The following is a 20,425-nucleotide window of genomic DNA, read 5'->3' as shown; positions in this document are numbered from 1 at the left end:
ATATCTTATCTTGCAAGGATTCTCCTTTCTGAATTATAATTTTTACACTTCATAATGATATGCTTCACATTTTCTGGAACATTACAGTCATCACACTTCTCTGATATGCATTTTCCCATTAAAATCAAGAGTTGATTTTAAACCAGTATGTCCAAGTCTTAATCTTGATATAATTACTTCTTCTCTTCTGCGTCTTTTATTTTGGATGTGCTTAATCGTGATTAATCATTTGACAGCACTAATATATATATATATATATATTATATATATATACACACACACACACAATATATAATATAATATAATAATATCAAATTTGATGCCATCTTTGCTTTTAGGTTTTTAATTTATTTGAAAAAGTGATCAATAAGCAAGATAATATGCAGATAAATGAGAAAAATAAATTCTTTATGCATGGATATTAACAGAAAATGTTTGTGTTCCGTTTCATTAAATATGTTTAGCATCTCTAACAAGACTCTATGTTAATTTAAAGAGATAGTACACGGTTTTCTCAAAGTCTCTTTTGTTTAGAGCCATCCTCTGATATTTTATTCTAAGAGTTTATATCATCCCAAGCAATCTAACAGATTCAATGTTCTACAGTGCAGAGTTTTCAATGTTCTAATCATTTTTAGCTAAATTTTATATTAACAAAGCAAGAGTTGCTTTTAGATCATAATTGAATCCCTTTCAAATAGTAAAACACAGACTTTGCAACTTGTTAAGCTTTTCAAATGTTTAATTTTATTTGTTCAATTGTTTTTATTTATTCTGTTTTTTAAAACAATTGTTTAATTATATAAATATTCCTTTATTTATCTTATTTGTACTCCCCAGATGGCTGTATAACATAAGAATGCTTTTTCTGATTTAATTTATGACACTATAGTTTTAGAGGGATTTTTTCTTTGCTTTGGTGTCCCTTGCTCTAGTGTTTCAGTGCTGCTGGGTTTAGGTGAGACTGCAGAATCAGGTGGGCGGGGCTAAATAATTCCATGTTTTCATTGGTCTAATGACAACCTTTGCTCCACCCCAAAAATGACTATGTATTACTACCCAAGAATTGTGGGAGGCTGCTTACGGTATAATTGTCAAACTCAGCCCACTAGCTCTCATAAGATTACAATCACAAGCCACATATTTTTTCACTCACTCCTCCCTACAGCCTCTTTTCTCTACTTGCTTCTTTCTCCCAGCTCCCTCCTGCTGTTTGTCCCTGAATGTATCATTTCATGAAAGAAAGAGAGTGAAAAGGAAGCAGAGCGAAAGGTTGCAAGGGTGTTGTATAATAATAAAAAAATCAGTTTTTTTTTTTTTTTATAGGGAAAGAGAGTAGGAGGGAGATGAGGGGGGAGAAGGACATGTTTTGAGCACAGGCAACTGGCTGCTGAGACTACACAGCAAGAGAGAGAGCGAAAGGGAGAGAAAGAGAGCGAGACAAGGAGACAGCGCACCAGCTAGACACAAGATGGCTACAGTCTCTTCTGATTTTAATGCTGGTAAGTGACACTAAACTTTAACTTCAATTCATCTCACTAGTATGCCGGAGAGTCGTTCACTTTCAAATCCCACCTACACACACAGCTGACTCACTTCCCTTCTGCATTACATGCGCTTCCTGTGTCTCAGGGGCTTTCTAATGTACACTAGAAAGTCTTGGCTGTATCTAGATCAGTTTGCCATCATACAAAAGCAGAAGCCCACACAAATGTCATTCATTCAGCTCCTGGATCAGCATTAGAATCAGCTCGTTAGGTGTAATGCAGCATTGCTGGAACTCATACCATATGCTGGACTGTACCAAAGCTAACACAGACAGGGCATAAATGTCTGAACTCTTGCAGTATGGTATAGCAGAGAATGAACAGGAACCTTTCTTACTCATCAGATATAAATGTTATTTTCCATGCTAGTTCAAGACTACATGTACCAGTTTTCAGTTTATATGGAATCATCACTTTAGCATATAAACCTGATCAGCAGGTTACCAGGATGTAGTTGTAAATGCTCCAGGGATGCTCAGGGTATTGTGGATGTACTCCGCATGGACTGCACTGCAAATAGTTTCAATCACTCGCTATATTATTTTCTCTTTCATCTCTATTTCTCAAAAGCAGAAGGCTCTTCTCTATCCATCCGCCGCCTCCTGTTGTTGGGTTTCCAGGGCTCCGGTAAGACCTCAACACTGAATACCATATTGAGCCAGGAGAAAAACCCTCCTGACGACTCCCAAACAGACCAACAACACTGGGTAGACATACTCACCTGGCGACTACTGATTATTGACACCCCTGGATGGAAGCTGGAACCCGAAGACACAACTGACGAGACGGACTCAGCAGAGACTCAACAGTCAATCGTTGATCGATGTTCTCCTGGTCCTCATGTCCTGCTGCTGGTGGTTCCCATTGGAGTCCCATTCACCGAACACCACTGGCAAGGTCTCTGGGCCCGAGTTAGGGCATTGGGAGCAGGGATATGGAGGCATACAATGGTTTTGTTCACCTGTGCGGACCAGTTGCCACAGGACATGGGTGTGGAGGAATTTATTGTGGATGGCGGGGCAGCACTGCAGAGGCTGGTGGAGAGGTGTGGCTGTAGATACTATGCCTTGGATAACTCCTGTTTGGACAAAAGTGCTCAGGTTGCAGAGCTTTTGCAGAAAGTGGAGGAGATGGTGGAGGAGAATCAAGGCTGGTTCTTTGAAATGGTGCAGCCAAACCTTGGATTTGGGGATGAAGAGACTGACAATGAAAGAGAAGAGGATAGAGGTACAGAAGTGGAGAGAACAGCAGCAATGTTTAGATCTCCACCAAGAGGTGAGTTCCTGTCTATTTCAGTCTCTTTTCCTTTGGTTTGGTGGTAGCATTGCAGAATGTCCCCTTAAGCCTTCTACACACTGCACAATTTTAACAACCCTTTAAGATCACTGCAAACCACATTGTGCAACATCGATCTAATAAACTACAACATGCATGTAGACTGTACGATGATGACACCTACTGACTCGCACACTACGTCGCATGTTACTATAGAAGAATGACGCATCATCAGCATGTGTTTGTGGTAAACAAAAGAGCATTATGAATCATACTTTGGCAGCTGGAGTTTTTAATGTGGGCTGAAAAAAGTGGAAGTGGAGAAAGAGGAAGGGATAAGAGCTTGAGGTAAGCAGTTTTATGTTTTTGCGCCATGTCACGTTGATTTCATGTTGCATTTTTATTTGCTGGCCAGTAAATGTGGGTCGTGGCAGCAAACACACTGTGCGATGATCATGCTGAATTTCTGACACTGTCAGAAAAATATCGTAGGCTATCTTTGGTCGCAAGACCTTGACAACGACCATCTTTGAACCTGTCTCGTATGACATAAGACCACCGACTAGGAGCCACGATCACAGAAATCACCACGATTGTTTCACAATACCAGTATTTTGTAAAAATTGTGCAGTGTGTCTTGGGCTTTAGACCAGGGTTCCTCAAATCTTGCCCTGGAGGACCAATGAGCTACAGAGTTAGCTTAGGGGTGGGGAACGTTGATCCTGGAGGGCCACTCTCCTGCAGAGTTTAGCTCCAACCCTGAAGTAACTGCATCCTGAAGACTTTGATTAGCTAGTTCAAGTGTGTTAGGATTAGGATTGGAGCTAAACTCTACTGGGACACCGTCCCTCCAGGATCAACGTTCCCCACCCCTGGTTTAGCTCCAACCCTGATCAAACTCACCTACCTGTGATTTTCTAATGATCCTGAAGACACTGATTAGCATGCTCAGGTGTGTTTGATTGGGGTTAAAGCTAAACTCTGCAGGAAAGTGGATCTCATGAGCCAGATTTGAGGACCCCTGCCTTAAGCCCCGTTCACACCAAGAACGATAACTATAAAGATAACTATAATGATATAGCATCCACACCAGTGGACATTATCGTCTGTTTATTCTAAGTGCACACTCGTCTGCTGGTTTAAATTCTGGAGCGTGTTACAGTAGGGTGGATTCTGATTGGGTGTCAATTAATGTTTGTATCGTTCATCAGCTGGAAAAGATCATTCTGAAAGTGATTCCAATGATATTGTTTCTCTGTGCCTTTATCGTTATAGCAGTGGTGTGGACTCTCAAACTTTGACAGTTGGTTGAATCGGCTCATTTGGTTCTTTTTGAGTTGGACGTGCTACTTCGGCTGTGCGTCCTGCGTCATCAAACCGAAACTAAAGTCGATTCAGTTCGATTAGTGATCTGGCTCGACCGGTCGATACTTCCTGATAACCGGCTCAAAAGAACGATTTGATCAAGAACCGAACATCACTAGTTTATAGTTATCGTCCTTGGTGTGAATGGGCCTTTACTCTGTTGAAAAAAACTGCATATGGTTGTTAGGTAGGTTTTGAAGCATGTATGCTGGTTTAAGATGGTCATAAGATGGTTTAAGATGGTCATGTGCTGGTCCTGAGCAGGAGCTAGTTGCTTAGGACCAGCATATGACCATTTTAAATCAGCTCAATCCAGCATCCATGCTTCAAAACCTACCTAACCAGCATATGCTGTTTTTTTCAACAGTGTAGACTATGTAAATGCATTAAGATCATGTGAAGATTCTTATTTGCAATTTCCCACATTTTCTTTTTTAACAGAGTTACGAGTGCTGTTAGTAGGCTGGCGTGGAGCAGGTAAGAGCTCTGCAGGTAATCTTCTACTGGGCTGTCGTGTGTTTGAATCAGGATGCCCCACTGAGGTGTCTGTCCGCCGTCAAGCACTGGTAGCTGGTCGGCGCCTCACGGTTGTCGACACACCAGGTTGGGATTGGTTCTCCGTCCAGCGCACACCAAGCAACATACGCAGAGAAATCAAACTGGGGGCAGGGCTTCTCCATCCTGGCCCACATGCGCTCTTATTGGTTATCCCTGTGGTCTCCACCCTCACTCCCAAAAAGAGACAGGCCCTTAAGAGCCACTTGGAAATGTTTGGGGAGGAGGCGTGTCAGCACACACTAGTGCTGTTTTCATGTGGTGACTGGCTGTATGGCACATCAATTGAGGATCACATCCAGCGGGATGGAGGCGAGCTGCTGAAACTGATGCAGCATTGCTGGAACTGTTACCATGTGCTGGACTGTACCAAAGCCAACAAGGACAAGTCACAGGTTACTGAACTCTTGCAGAAAATAGAGGAGATGGTAGCAGAGAATGGACAGAAACCTTTCTTACCAGTCAAATGTAAGTGTTTTAGATTCCATGCCTTTATAGTAATGGCTTGCACATATTACATATTCATTTGTTCATGTGAATATTTTTATACATTTAAACCTAATCATTGTATCCTTGTTCTACAGTAAACCAAGAATTAGACGAGGAGGAAACAAGTGGAAGATGCATTCTGCAGTAAAGTGCAAATGGGAATGAGTTACAAGTTTCTGACCTTTTGGATCCCAAAACAAGCAGTATTAATCCAATCGTTTATTACACATGCATTCACACTGTTTATGTCATATATTGAGTTGACAGAATGAAAACTGAATTTGAACTGGACATTGCTTTTTAACTGCATGGTCATTGTCAATGTTATGTTGACATTCAGTAGCATGCATACAAAAGTACAAACTAGATTTCTGGCTCCTTATGAATTCATCACTGGACATTCACCTTTGCTAGAAGCACGTAGCACTTAGTGACATAACATTTTTGTTGAACTTTTTTCCTTCTAATCATGTGAGCTACAAATAACAGTAATTCTCAGTACTCAAATATTGAAACTCTTGCCAAATGCATGCACTGGTTTCAATGATTATTGTCTAGTGCTATGTAAAACGCATGGTGGCACCAAACAGATGAAATGGCCAACATGATTTCATCCATTTCCACGTGGTATGGCTCTTAAGCCCAATATTGTACAGTATTTATAGAACCTGCTAGCTTTTCATGCACATTGAAACATTGTCAAATAATATTTAGTAAAACTGCATTTTATGAATTTGGTAATTGCAGTTACTTACTAACATGTAGTTTGAATATACTGTATTATCATAAAGTCTAGTACGTGCACCTGAAATAGAGCTGGATTCTCGAGTATACAACTGTTCAGACTGAATGTGCAATTGAGCACCTTAAGAACATTCAGGGTTTCTTTTTGTTGTGAATTTGATATGATTGGTAACTAATAAGGAGAACATATCATACTTATGACTGTGATGTCAGCATTGTATTCTACCTAAACACATAGTTAACAATGTGCGTTGAGCACTCAGGGCATGGCTGTTGCTATTGCATAATTATGTCTGCACATTTTTGGCACAGTATGATATGCTATAAATTCCCAAGTGCTTGGGAAACATTTCAGCCTCAAATGTGCCATTCAACCGGTTTGATTTAAGAGTTTAACTTTTGTATGCTTTCCACTTCATATTAATAAAGAATAATTTTACAGTGAAATTGCCATAGTGAGTGGTGCTTTTATGTCAAATACATCTTTAAGTTTGCTATTTCTCAACTTGTGTAAAACCATCGAAATTAGATTTTTAAAACCAAAACCCCACATCTATTTTCTGCCAGCAATACAGTTGTGCTTCGTCATAAACACTGATTTATGTTACTAGCATAGTGGAAATTGCCTTAGACTAAACATTTACTGAATACATTTAATTTTTAAGCTTTATTCTAAATCCTCAAAAATCCATATCTTGCGACCTACTTATACAAGTAGTGAATAGTTGTCTGAAAAACATGTGAATTTCAAAAGCCAATTTCTGCTCCAGTTTCATCATGAAAGGACACATGAAAGGCACTCAAGTATCTATTAAAATATTTATTACACAAATAACATTCAAGTTAGTTGAGGTGGTGAAAGGCCCATAGGTCAATATATAATGAAATTGCATACCACACCATTTATATGAATAAAGACAGAAGGAAAGTTTAAATACTGAGCATTAATACAGCACAATTTCAATTAACATGTCAAGACAATCAACAATACACTGCTATATATATATATATATATATATATATATATATATATATATATATATATAATACGGTGTATACATTGAGATACACAAGATTTAAAAAAGAAAAACAGTATATCAGGCTTTACTGATAGCTGACATGCTAAAAAAGGAAGCTGTTTCTACTAAGTCACTGGGGAAGAATCAAAACAATTATTTATTAGTCAACCCTTCAAGAAATACTTATATTCTGCACCTCAGGCTACACTGAAACGGTCCATTTCTCTCAGCTTCAAGCCTCTGTGTCCATTTCTTTCTACGACTTCATATTTCTGCTCTCTCTCGCCCTCTTGACTTCATCCATTAGCTCTTTCAGATACTGAATCTCTTTAGCAAGCGATTCTGCTTTCTCTGCCAGCTCCTGGTTCCTCTCCTCCAGAGCTGCACACTCTGACTCGAGGATTTCCTGCTCTGCACGCTTCTTCTGTCGGTAGCGGGTCGCCGCAGTCTTGTTCTGCTCCATTTTCTTCAGCTTCTTCGCAACCACAACCTTTGAGCCACTGGCTGACTTCACTCTTCCTGTGAGGGAAGGTGACTCTGATTGCTGATTTTGGGTGGGCTTAGAATCAGGTGTAGGGTATGGCTTCACCCTGCAAGATCGAGACTGGGGAGAGGCTGGGGTTTGTGGGACGGGGGAGGCTGGACTTGGGTAATTATCCACAACCACCTCACCTGGATGGGTGGCCATCACATTAGCCTCCTCTTTAGGAGCAAGTACAAGAACGATGCGGGTTGGGGAGAGGGACAGGACAATTTTGGGTACCCGCATCTCAGTGGGGGTTGGACTCTGAACTTCAGCTATGTCCACCTCGCAACCAAGCTCAAGGGTGTCAGTAGGGGACTCGGGTGGAAGGATGGAAGGTGATGGGACTGGGGAGGCCGGTTCAGACTTTATCTCGAGCTCGGCCTGGGGCTCAGGGACTACAGATGAGGGATCTGACACTTCACAGGGTATTGAGGAAATTAATGGAGAAGAAACTGGAGTATTCAAAGCGAATGAAAAGTTGAAAAGTTGATCGATTTCAGGGACATGCACTGGGGGAGAGGGTGAAGTGGTATTGGCAGAAGCTACAGGCTGGGAGTCCAGGTCTATCTGTGACTCCAGAGAAGCAATGAGTTCTTCAGGAGAACTGAGTGGATCCTCTGAATCACAGGAGTCAATCGAAGACTCCAGATCGAACCCACTCAGATCAATTTGCTCTGTCATCCAATCCATTTCACTGAATGAACGCTCTGGGAAAAAAAAAAAAAAAAAAAAAAAAGGTTAAATGACTGACTGCTTAAACTATAAATATGCTGAAACAACAGCACTGTAGGTATATTCTGAACACATTGCTACACCTTACCATTATCTAGGCACAGCTCATCTGAGGAGAACCAAGACAGGGACAGCTGATTGAGCCCGGCCTTCTCCCCCCTATAACGGGAGGGAGGAGTGCAGGGTGGGGAGAGAGAGGGAAGTGGAGAGGAAGAGAAAGATGAGAGGGGCGATTCAGCGTCGCCGAGAGGAAGAACCTCCTCATCTTTATCTAGGAAGGACCCCAGAGGGTCACCCATCGGTGATGATGGGTCCCAAAGAAGGACCTCCATATCGTCCAGGCCAAACCGTGAGCTCGTCAAAGACATGGCTGTCTATTTCAAGTGGAATCAGAGAGTCTTCTACTGAGAATTCGAATAATTTCGTGCTGTCGGGTACAGCAAAGGTCAGAGTTGCCGCAAGGGACCTGCAAAAACAGATGCATAGTAGTTAACCGCTTATATAATAAATGCAAATTTAAAATCAAATGTAAACAATCAAATATGAAAGCTTTTAAGCAAGGAAAAATAATAAAACCTCATTAGTTATTCCTGACGCACAATGACATCATCCGCCCATACCCTTCACTCCTACCCATATATGGGCATCTACCACGTGACTCTTTAATCTCTCAATCAGCAGACTAGGTTCTATTTATAAACACTCGACTCCAATTCACCGGAGGCACAAAAAAGCTCAATGGTTTTAATAAGATACTAAAACTAAACGAAAATTTATTTTTCTGTGAAAGACACTGCGGTGTGCTATTGTTGATCGAAAGTCGAAAAAGACACCGCCATTTCAGGAACGAGCGCCATTTTATAAACAGCACGCGGCGACAAAGAAGAGTCAAATAAACCGTCTCAACTCGTGTTAACTGCACTACAACATTACCAGGCTTATTAGAAATCAATCCCCTATAGACAAGAGAGACACTACGGTACATTTTAAAACAGAAATGACTCAAATCCGTCGATTGATGTCGTCGCTGTCCAGCAGACATATGGCACGAAACATTTATCTATATCTATTAACATTTAAAAATCCCCAATATACACGTAAGAAGTAGCCTAAAACACGTGTATGGTTATAATATTGATACGTTTAATAGTACACTTCCTCCTCGCCGGCTGTAAACAACATGACACCGTGAGATAAACACAATTAAAGGTATACTTACGCCATTTTGTAATAAATGTACTGAACCAGTGCACTATGTTGATGCACTGAGGAGTTTGCGCGCTGTCTACAGGCTGCAGATCACACGGCCATTTCGGCGAAGAGCACAAGAGCTTTGTTATCAACAAATAAAGGAGATTTGTGAGAAGACGCGATCTGCGGCTGAAAAGGTCGAGCTGGTGTTAATATAGGGCCGCAGCGCCGCTCAGACATATCCTTCCGCCAATATAACATCTATATTGTTACTGCCCGCAGACACAATATAGACCCATCGTTTACTCAATTTGTATAATTCATTATGAAACCATTACAACTTTTCATATCTATTCACATATATTTTGTGATTAGGAGTCTTTCTGATTATGTTGAATGTTGAAAACGAATGATATTGTTAGTCGACACGGTGTTGTAAAGAATATAAACAGAGAATATAAATAGATATCAACATTATATTTATCTATCAGTCGATAGAGTGACAAACAAATGTGTCGTGAGCACAAAGTATATAAAAAAACAAACATGAAACCAGAGCATGAGTCATTTTAGGGAAGGTTGTCCACATTCCCTGGCTCTATCGTCCTGGACTGGTTTTTCCTCAGTTGTGTATTACGGGAGTTATTGTTGTGGGGGAAAAAAGACAAAGGAAAAGAGCATTGCTCTTGCTGGTGGGAAACAAAGGTGAATAAAGGGGCGAAACAGGCTGTAGAAACAAAAGAGAATGTGAACAGCCAGTCAGTTCAAGCAGGAATGTGTTTAAGTGATGCATTTGAACAAACAAAGATACACATTAAAAGACAGCTCCTGAATGCATGGGTGTATTTTCTAGAGACGAATATTTAAAACAACACGTAGGCATAAGTGTTTGTACAAAATGTGTACAAAATTCAGTTTAAAATCCCAGCTAAGCAAACAGTTAGGCAGTGCACTGCAACGATTGGACCATTTCTTTCAACATAAAACCACAATAATTAAAATGGCAAAGCACCCCACCATGTTCAGATTCAATTTTATAAACTATATGCCCAGAAATATCAACCAAGATCAAAGCTACACAGGCACATTTATTTAAAACCGATATTTTGGTCTAGTTGGTTGTTGAAAGCTATATGTCACATTAAAACACTTTTTAAATAATGATAATAACAATAATATAATTACAATATAATTTTGTCTTTATATGATATTTTAATATAATAGCGTATTATAGCTATTGCTGGTAATGAATCAAAAGTGCTGTAGCTGCAATTGTAGTTTTCACCATATAATAATCAAAACATTACTGATATCTTGTGCTGATATATGATTGAGTTGATTCTCTCTCAGTGGATTTCTCTTGGCTAAACATTTGCTAACTGTCAGCCTCTCATCATACGATCATAATGCAGTCCTGCCGTGCGTATCTGTGAAGAAACCTGATCTTTGGGTTTGTGCCTGTCTTTGTTCCTAAGCATTAGTATAGATCAGTCACTAATTCAGCGGTCCTTTTCTTGCCTCAGGCTCAACCTCAGGTGATTGTAAACTGCAGAGGACATCAATGGAAGAGTGCTGCATAGACCGAGGCCCTCTTGAGCTGCTTCACACACAGTGACTCTATGTTTACACAGCGACTCTATTTTCCACTTTTATTATTCTCATTAGTTGTCGTTTCTGCCTCAGGGAACAGGTCAGGGTTTTCTGCCAGCGTAGAGCGGATTCTCTTCTTCTCTTTAAACCGGCCCGAATGCGAGACTTTCACATGGCGTCCCTTTGTCGCCGTTTTGTCCACAATGCGTTCCAAGCGGGTGTTAAACTGGCTGTCTGCAGCTGCGTCGGGTGTCCCGGGTGTCTCCCCGGCGTTGCTGCTGTGGTCTCCAGGGATTTCGTACAACACTTTCGCCTCTGATTTCTTCTTACGCAGGAAGGTCAGTTTCCACCAGGCTGGTGCAGGTTCTGCGGTCGCCATTTAGATGAAAACAGACTTCGATAGCTCTGTGAGGGAGACAGAATGAGAGTGTTATATATATGTGACTAAACACCAGTGTTGGGGAAAGTTACTTTTAAAACTAATGCATTACAATATTGCGTTACTCCCTAAAAAAGTAACTAAATATGTTACTTACATTACATTACTTTTGTGCTACTTTCGCGTTACTTTCTAAATATGAGCAGGGCTTGATTGTTTGTGCTTAATATAAGAAGTTCTGTTTATAGCAAATGTAAAAGCCCTTTCACACCAAAAAGTGTACTGAATAAACCTCAGGTTGAAGGAAAAGTAAATTCACGCCTTAGAACGCAGGAGAAGAACACTCTTCAGCAATAAAAAAAACCAATGACGCACAATTTATCTAAAGTCATTTTTGCTTATTAGTATGGTTGAACTGGATCATCAAAGGTCAACAGCAAAGACATTGGTTGGGATTAGATTTGTGTTATTTAACATATGTGACCCTGGAGCACCAAACCAGTCTTAAGTCGCTGGGGTATATTTGTAGCAATAGCCAAAAATACATTTCATGGGTCAAAATTATTGATTTTTCTTTTATGCCAAAAATCTATATTAAGTAAAGATCACGTTCCATGAAGATATCTTGTAAATGTCCTACTGTAAATATATTAAAACTTAATTTTTGATCTGTAATATGCATGGTTAAGAACTTCATTTGGACGACTTTAAAGGCGATTTTCTCAATATTTAGTTTTTTTTGCACCCTCAGATTCCAGATTTTCTAATAGTTGTATCTCGGCCAAATACTGTCCGATCCTAACAAACCATACATCAATGGAAAGCTTATTTATTCAGCTTTCAGATGATGTATACATCTCAATTTCGAAAAACTGACCCTTATGACTGGTTTTGTGGCCCAGGGTCACATGATATTTAATTATTGCAGGTTTGAGTCATATTCTGAGTTTGCCTTTCACCGTTTTAATTAATTTTGAGGAATACTAAATCAGTTTTTTGCGAGTGAGATGAATTAATACATCTTGACATAGTCTAGAACTACAGTGACATCATGTTCACACACAACGCCTCTGTACTTCCGATTTCTCCCAACTCCCGATTTCTGGGGACAGGAGACTTGTCAGTCAATAAATGGGAAAACAAAGTAACTGGCGTTACTTTTTTGAAAAAGTAACTCAGATATTTTCTTGTAAATTAAAAAGTAATGCGTTACTTTACTAGTTACTTGAAAAAAAGTCATCTGATTACGTAACTCGCGTTACTTGTGATGCGTTACCCCCAACACTGCTAAACACCATAGGCCTAAATAGGAAAATGAACTATAAACATATTGCTTTTTGTTCAGTAAAAGGAATGGTCATAATGTGTAAGCTGAGCCCTGAGGGTGTGAGCTAATGCTAATGTAAGATCTGTCTTACATCATAAGAGGCAGCCGCTAATGAATTTTTTAGTGCAATTCAATAAGCACCATATGGTGGAGGTATGCAAAGTTTTAAGCTGTAGAGCTTCGGTTACAGGCCTCAAATTTCACACACGCTGTACTGCAGCTATATGCTAGGACGATGGAAATGCTAAATGTAGACCATACTAATGTTAAACGATAGAGTGTTAAGCATATTTTATTGTCATGTATTGGTATATGAGTTAAGGATATTGATGATACACACTATGGTTCAAACGTTTGGGGCGGTAAATGTATTTATGCATACAGTAAAAACACTAATATTGTGAAATATTATTATATTTTATGCAAAGCTGAATTTTCAGCATCATTACTCCAGTCTTCAGTGTCACATGATGCTTCAGAAACATTTGCTGCTCAAGAAACATTTAGTATAATTGTTATAAAAAACAGTGCTGATTAATATTTTTTTGGAAACGCTGATACAATTTTCCAGGATTCGTTAATGAATATAAAGTTTAAATGAACAGAATTTAGTTCAAATATAAATTCTTTGTAACAATTTAAAAGCCTTAACTGTCATTTTTAATTAATTTAATGTGTCCTTGATAAATAAAAATATAAATTTATTTTAAAAAGAGCGAGAAATCCTTCCGACTCCAAACTTCTGAATGATAATGTGCATATAACGTACATAAAACTGTATAAAAACCTCACTATTCAATTTATAATTTAGTTGACCTTATAAAGTGGCAAACCATCACAATGAGCTGAAAGAGCATTCACAAAATAATTCTGCAGAAATTTGTAAAAAATGTTTCTCTGATCACAGTCTCCATGCAGGCCACAAACCGAACACATTCATTATAACATCTGACCTCTTGGACTTCACCTCTCATGTCTGAATGTTGCAGAGGGTTTCATTTAAACCCGAATGTTTTGAGTGTTGCTGCTTTGCTCTCTCTACAAATGGGTTTTACATGATTCAATCATTCATGTGATTTTACACAATCGCTTGTTAAAGAGTTCACAGTCCAGAGAGCGTTCATACACAATCTATGGACTGCTTTGAAGTAAACCATTACAATAAAAAGCAAGCACGCCTTCGACATACAGCCCACATGGCAGAAATGTCCAAATGAAGCTCCCGTATCATATTTTGAGGTTTGCTGCACACTCACACACACACAATGGCAGCAATAAAACAAATACTCTGGGCTACTTTTTGATATCCTGGAAAACTTGTATCGCTTCACTGTCCAGTATCATATCTCGAACTGAATCAGCCTGCTGTGAAATGTGAAAATAAACTCCCACACTCAGATTCACACAAAACTGCTGTAGCGTGGTAATATCCATTCACGGGAAAGGCTTGGCTCTGTTGCTTAGAAACAGAGTGGTCATTTTCATACAGTATGCTAATTTCTGTTTGCTCTCTCAGGGCTTTGACTCTTGCTCCTGCTTTTATGTTCACGAGAGCAAACAGAGATCAGGTGGTGCCAGTCAGCTCCCTTTCAACCTTACAGCCTTGTTTTTTATAAAAGGAGGGCCTTTAATCCAGATGGTTTTAACAATAAAGCATATTTCATTACACTGAAAAAAAAAATGGTGTAGGATTTGCTTTGAAACCATTTTTTGTCAGAAATTGCTAATAAATTTCACAAATATTTAGTTTTGAAGGAGAATAACGGAAAACTTTGAGAAAAAAGTTGTTTTTACAATATACTTTTATATGTTAAGCTACTACAAGTGCGTACTGTAAAAGTATTTGGTTTCATTGTTCAGAAAGTGGGCAACACTTACTAAACTACATACAGTCTTGAATTTTTTTGGCCAATTTATTGCATGCAACTGTAGTTTAAATCATGATTTATTCAGATAAGGAAGGTTTCTCTCTGCAAGCAAGGGGAACTTTTACGCAAAGCACATGGTCTTACGGCACTTCATGCTGTTATGCATGTGGTTTTCATACAAAGATAAAAATAACGATAACTCAATTGTTCAGAAGGAAAGGCCAGTGCTTTCCGGGAACATGTCAATGGCCATCAGGAACTGTGTGCGGATTATTCAAAGATTTGATAAGATTGACAGATCATGATAATCTAGAGAAAACAATGGCTTCGGAAAATCAAACTTCTGATTTGTCTTGTCACGCCAATTACGGGCAGCGTTAATTTTTTGCAAAAGCGCTTCAATTTATTACAGGCATCACAATAATAACGACACAAAGTACATTTAGTTTCAGCAGAAGCTCCCACGAGAGGTAGAAATCTCTGTAGACATCTTGATTAATTCATTATTTTGTCGGTGGTTGGAAAAAACATCAGGTGTTAACTGGAGGTCCTCGGAGAACAGTCACACTGTGAGGGAGTTGTGATACGTAAAGTACTACCAAGTAAACTAGTGGAGTAAAAGTAGTGCAAACGACAGGAATTGTGGTGATCAGAGGAACTGCAGGAAAAATGGTCTTGTGTTTGACCCATCTTACAGGCCCAAAACATACATTGGTGCCTAGTTCAGGTTTATTTCCATGTTGTTTTACACTATTTAACACCTATTTATTAAAAAAATTGGGATAACATTCAAATAAAGGCAGGAAAAAAGGATGAAAAAGAAATTAGTTTCCCCAGAGGAACATTTTACTGCTCAGAAGTTGCTCTTTTAAAGTTTAGGAGACCATTTGAGGATCTTAAATATCTATGTTTCTCAAAAAATTCATTCAGAAATAAAAAATATACACATGAATGACAGTTGCTGATCTGTCCTATTGGGACTTTCACATATTAGTCAAGACAATTCAGTTGTAGGCCAATATGTTTGGCGTTCAATATCAAATCAGTTTGATTTGCATATTTAATCTCTCTTTTCAACATCAATTGCCCACTGAGATAGTAAGAGTATATAAAGTGCATATTCAATTCATATTGAATTCTGTGACTTTTGATCGCAGACTTTAGATTGAACACATCTGAGCCGAGTTTGAGACATTTCTGAGATCTCTTCCAAAACTGTAGAGGAGATACACGTGAGATTATTTGTCTAGTAGAGACAAAACTGAAAGTTTTTATTAATGGGAGAAGGGAACTTTGTTTGCGAATATAAATAAACATATGTGACCCTGGAGCACAAAACCAGTCTTAAGTCGCTGGGGTATATTTGTAGCAATAGCCAAAAATACATGGGTCAAAATTATACATTTTTCTTTTATGCCAAAAATCATTAGAATATTAAGTAAAGATCATGTTCCATGAAGATATTTTGTGAATTTCCTACTGTAAATATATTAAAATTGAATTTTTGATTAGTAATATGCATTGCTAAGAACTTCATTTGAACAACTTTAAAGGCGATTTTCTCAATATTTAGATTTTTTTGCACCCTCAGATTCCAGATTTTCAAATAGTTGTATCTCAGCGAAATACTGTCCGATCCTAACAAACCATACATCAATGGAAAGATTATTTATTCAGATGATGTAGAAATCTCAATCTCGAAAAATTGACACTTATGACTGGGTTTGTGGTCCAGGGTCACAAATAAAGCAGGTAGCAGAGACACTTGTTTCCTCTCATATTTGTTCACTTGAAATAGACTATTAATATTCTACTATGAATATACTACTCATTTTGGACTGAAAGAATCATTTATAGCAGTTATCTCTTATTTATTAGTTTGGGATCTCTTCATTTCAATTCAATAAGTTCAGGACTTTCTTGACTAGATTCCTTCTCAATGCAATGAGTGATGAATTTGTCAGGATAAGTAAACTCAAAAGATGTTCATGGTGCCTGATGAACTTGTACTGTTGACACAACTGAAAGAAATGTTTTGCATCTCAAAGTGTTCACTTGATTGCAATAATCTACACACACACACACACACACTTCTCTGGCTCCTCATTGTGCACGATTAGTCAGTGATAAAGGCTCACCGTTTGCTATGAATGTGTAATCAAATGTGTCTCTGTCCAAAGGTCATTAAAATTGACAGCTTTCAGTACTCTTTTTTTCTCTAGAACTTACTATAAATTTCCATACGATCAATTCATTTCTTTCCCTAGAACTCAATATTAATTCCAGTTTGAGCTGCATTTTACACAGTAATTTGATCAGTCAGCTAATTAATGTGAAACTAATTGTAACTGGATGATGTTAAAGAGTTTCCCCGGCCACTGAATTCCAGTAATAAGCCTCTCTCACCTGTGCAGGTGAATGTACGTCCGTTGAGGCGGTTGTTATCTGCGTTAGAGGGGGTCACTGTCTTTAGGTTCAGTTCTCTGTCCAGTTGAGTCCAGCAGGTGAGGTCATTACCCTATACGACCCTCTTTTTGTCTTTGGATTTCAGTGCGTTTCTGTCTATCTCTTCTCTTCTGTCTCTTCTCCAGCTTGGCTGTCCTTCTCGTTCTCTCTGGCAGCCAGGTGTAGATTCACAGGTACATGACTCCTCCCTCCTGAGCCACACACACACACACACACACACACACCCCTCCTCCTCCCTCTGCTGCCTGAATAAACAGAGCAATGTGACATAAGTATCACAGAACAATAGCTATATACTTGCGTGTAGAGGATTAATGACTGGATCAGCTTTTGATATTACATTAATTTGTGGTTAAGATGCTATAAAAGGGATGTAATCGGCAGGGATTGTTTAGGCATTTATTTATTTAGTTTAGTATTTATTTAAATAAATACTACTGAACTTAGATGTACATCTCAAAAACCCGGCCTGATATAAGATGCACAAACATTTGAAATAAAATTGAATGAATATATAATTACAATTTGTATTATATATTATTTAAATATATAATAACATAATATAAAAAATTTACACATTTAAACTATATATATATATTATTTAGATTATTTACTATTTTATCCTACTCTATAGACAGTTTTTTTTATTATTATTTAATTACATTGAGAGAAAGATTTACTTTTGTTCAAAGAAAGAAAACAGCTCCACATCTTACCAGTAGAGGGCAGGCTCTCCGTCCTCTTTATTTGAGTGGTAATAGTAACCAGTGAAGGCTCTGGCAGCAGTTGAACAGTCAGGAACCATGGCCAGAGAAGCAGGATGCCCACTGGTGCGATTAGGCTGGTTGAGGGATGCTAATGGCTGACCGCTGCCCTAGCTGGGTGTTTTAAGGAGGACTTGCCCTCTGTCTAGGGACTGCTTGGTTCATGTGGTGCACTGGCGGTATACACACAGGGATTAAATAAGAACAAGCCACATTTCATGGCCCACTCGAAAAGCGTGCAGCTGGGGGGCTGTTCAGCACCAGCTGGACTCTGGCGTTGGTAGTTTGCTCATGGCGGCCAAGATCTGCCGCTTCACAGTCTTCAGAACACACAATCCATTAATCATTATCTTATAGCTTCTGATGGGAAACTTCATTTGGCCCGACAAGAGTCATTTTCATTTTAATAGGAACAGTTTGGGCATGTAGAGTATTTGGCCTATTTCTGATATCTGACTTTTGATTTGAACATTCAGCAGTTCATACCATTTCAGAATGTAATAATTGTCTTCCTTTAAATTGATGAGTTAGAATTTGAATTTGAATGACTACGGGATGTTGGGATGGACTGACAGGAAGATGAATTTACTGAATTGCAATCGAAAGATTTAGAACAGAAAAATTTGCCCCAATGCAACAAAATAGGCAAGATAACGTCAGGCATTTTGTTTAAGTTTCATGACTTAAACAAAAAGCCTGTTTCATGACTTAGAAATAAATTAGAGAATTTGGGGAAATGTGTTGTTTCACCATATGAAATTATATATATATATATATATATATATATATATGCCATACTTAAATGCAATACCTACAGACTGCATTTTACATATTGCTTATAAATGCATATTTTTTCTGCAAGTACTCAAATATTGTCTATGAAAACCCATGGGGTATACAAACTGATAAATTAGGTGCTCTATAAATTAGAAACAGATGTTACATGAATTTATTTTTATTGCATTTATAAATCTACTTCTTTCTCAAATTAGAATACAACATATTTTACTACCTCGGTCAAAAAAAATTGGATTAATCTAGATTTAATTATAAATAACATAAAAAGTAGTTTTTCATTAAATGATTTATATATTTACTGATATATTTATAATGTTCATTTTTGCAATGCAAATATACATAAATAAATGCAAATATAGATTGCATTTTACATATTGGTTATAAATATATAGCCTATTTTTTCTGCAAATACACCTCTATGAAGTCTATGAAATATCATTCAAACTGATAAATTAAGTGCTCTACGAACTACAAACAGATGTAATAGCTATAATTTATTTTTATTGTATTTTTAAATCTATGTTTTTCTCATATTAGAATTGAAATGCAATATAGTTTACTAGCTCAGTTAAAATTCATGAATTTGATTAATCTCAGTTTAAAATAACATAAAAAGTTGTTTTTCATTAAAGGATTTTGATACCATTTAAATGCATCGTGTCATTGAAAGCGTGCTCTGTGTTAGTGCGCCTCCTCGTGGCGGGATGCATGAACATCAGGTTCGCCTGTAGAAACAACAATTGAATATTTGTTTTCCACCAGGTGGCAGTAGCACCCATCAGTCATCATTACTGCCTTGAACCACAACAAATTGAAAATGAAATTACTGTCAGTCTATTGAGAGAATGAAGTTATGTGATATTGTAGTCCACAGAGGGAAAGCAATTGACAGATGAGCTACAGGTGTAGATAGAGCTGTTTTAAAGGAGGAGGGAAAAGCATGACAGTTATGTTTCTTTGTTTTATTCTACTGTATGGAATCCTGCCTTTCTTTCACATCTCCCATTCCCTTGTTCCCTGTTTTCCGTCCCATATAATGGCGTAAACAATGGTTGCATCTGGAAAATAATGGAGCAAACTGTGCTGAGTGTGGTATCCACATAAAGATGCCATTGTTCATGAATAAAAGAAACCCAAGAATAATAATTGTGGAGACAATGGCCCCCGGACTGGATTATGAGGTTGGAAAAAGTACCAGAAGGGCAAACAAAACGATGGCCCTACAAAATAAAAATGAAAAATTACAATGAAATAACCCAACAGGACTAGGGCTGTTGCTCACAAAATCTTGCTTCGAGCATGTTCTCATAAAGGTCTTAGTTTGTGGCTACCAGACCTTATCTTCGCTTGACAGGCACAAACACACAAACACTCGTTTTTGCCAGGGATGCAGAATGATGGAAGCCATCAATCAAAACATGGCTGCTTCCATCTCTCTTTTTTATCCACAGCATCTTTCTGCTGAAGACACATATACTCCTAATGTCTCTTGAATAAAATAAACTTCAAACATTAGATTCTGAGCTCAGACTTACAGAAAGAGACATTTAAATGTCATCTTTAGCTCTGTCAGGTGTAGTGAAGTGGGCCAACACAAAACCCGAGCCTTCATTTTACCCTTTTCCCTCATTTTGATAAGGTTATTTCATTAGCGCATGGAAGAGGGAAGTTCCTCTCTAAACTGCTGATTCTGTGGGGAACCATCCAGACTCAAACTTAGCGTGTTTATTTATATAAACAGACAGTTCATCTTCCACGCGCCTCCAGCCAAAGCGAAGCATCCGCACCGA

At 38.4% G+C, this 20,425-nt stretch overlaps 3 protein-coding genes across 4 annotated transcripts; 1 reads left to right on the top strand and 2 right to left on the bottom strand.

Moving 5' to 3' along the window:
* The first annotated feature begins 1,138 nt into the window (after positions 1-1,138).
* Positions 1,139-6,420, top strand: LOC306845150 (GTPase IMAP family member 8-like). Its single transcript, XM_079377763.1, has 4 exons — positions 1,139-1,502; positions 2,118-2,822; positions 4,629-5,210; positions 5,327-6,420. The coding sequence occupies exons 1-4, from the start codon at positions 1,472-1,474 to the stop codon at positions 5,377-5,379; spliced, it is 1,371 nt and encodes a 456-aa protein (XP_079233889.1). The 5' UTR covers positions 1,139-1,471; the 3' UTR covers positions 5,380-6,420.
* Positions 6,421-6,781: 361 nt separating this feature from the next.
* Positions 6,782-9,630, bottom strand: LOC306845464 (cyclic AMP-dependent transcription factor ATF-4-like). Of its 2 annotated transcripts, XM_079378295.1 has the most exons (3): positions 9,472-9,630; positions 8,341-8,718; positions 6,782-8,227 (listed from the first exon to the last, which is right to left on the bottom strand). In XM_079378295.1, exons 2-3 carry the CDS (start codon positions 8,618-8,620, stop codon positions 7,251-7,253), a joined length of 1,257 nt encoding a protein of 418 aa, XP_079234421.1. In that variant the 5' UTR covers positions 8,621-8,718; positions 9,472-9,630; the 3' UTR covers positions 6,782-7,250. The 2 variants fall into 2 exon arrangements, with proteins under 2 accessions (XP_079234421.1, XP_079234420.1); XM_079378294.1 differs by lacking the exon at positions 9,472-9,630 and having other exon boundaries at positions 7,104-8,227; positions 8,341-8,749.
* Positions 9,631-11,079: 1,449 nt separating this feature from the next.
* LOC306849813 (proline-rich protein 15-like protein A) lies at positions 11,080-17,091 on the bottom strand (the record flags this gene model as incomplete). The annotated part of the gene is made up of 2 exons (XM_079385135.1): positions 17,014-17,091; positions 11,080-11,438 (listed from the first exon to the last, which is right to left on the bottom strand). Exon 2 carries the CDS (start codon positions 11,410-11,412, stop codon positions 11,080-11,082), a length of 333 nt encoding a protein of 110 aa, XP_079241261.1. The 5' UTR covers positions 11,413-11,438; positions 17,014-17,091.
* Positions 17,092-20,425: the final 3,334 nt, after the last annotated feature.

This window comes from Barbus barbus, assembly GCF_936440315.1.
Source record: "Barbus barbus genome assembly, chromosome: 3".
Lineage (NCBI taxonomy): Eukaryota > Metazoa > Chordata > Actinopteri > Cypriniformes > Cyprinidae > Barbus > Barbus barbus.
Note: the sequence above shows the minus strand (reverse complement) of the source record. Positions and strands in the feature narration are given on the sequence as shown.

Excerpts from the sequence above, each read along its gene's own strand:
- LOC306845150 (XM_079377763.1), top strand. The coding sequence starts at position 1,472 with ATGGCTACAGTCTCTTCTGATTTTAATGCTG. Across the intron at positions 1,503-2,117 it reads CTCTTCTGATTTTAATGCTG|CAGAAGGCTCTTCTCTATCC; the intron begins GTAAGTGACACT and ends ATTTCTCAAAAG. Across the intron at positions 5,211-5,326 it reads ACCTTTCTTACCAGTCAAAT|TAAACCAAGAATTAGACGAG; the intron begins GTAAGTGTTTTA and ends CTTGTTCTACAG.
- LOC306845464 (XM_079378295.1), bottom strand. The coding sequence starts at position 8,620 with ATGTCTTTGACGAGCTCACGGTTTGGCCTGGACGATATGGAGGTCCTT. Across the intron at positions 8,228-8,340 it reads TGAGCTGTGCCTAGATAATG|AGCGTTCATTCAGTGAAATG; the intron begins GTAAGGTGTAGC and ends TTTTTTTCCCAG.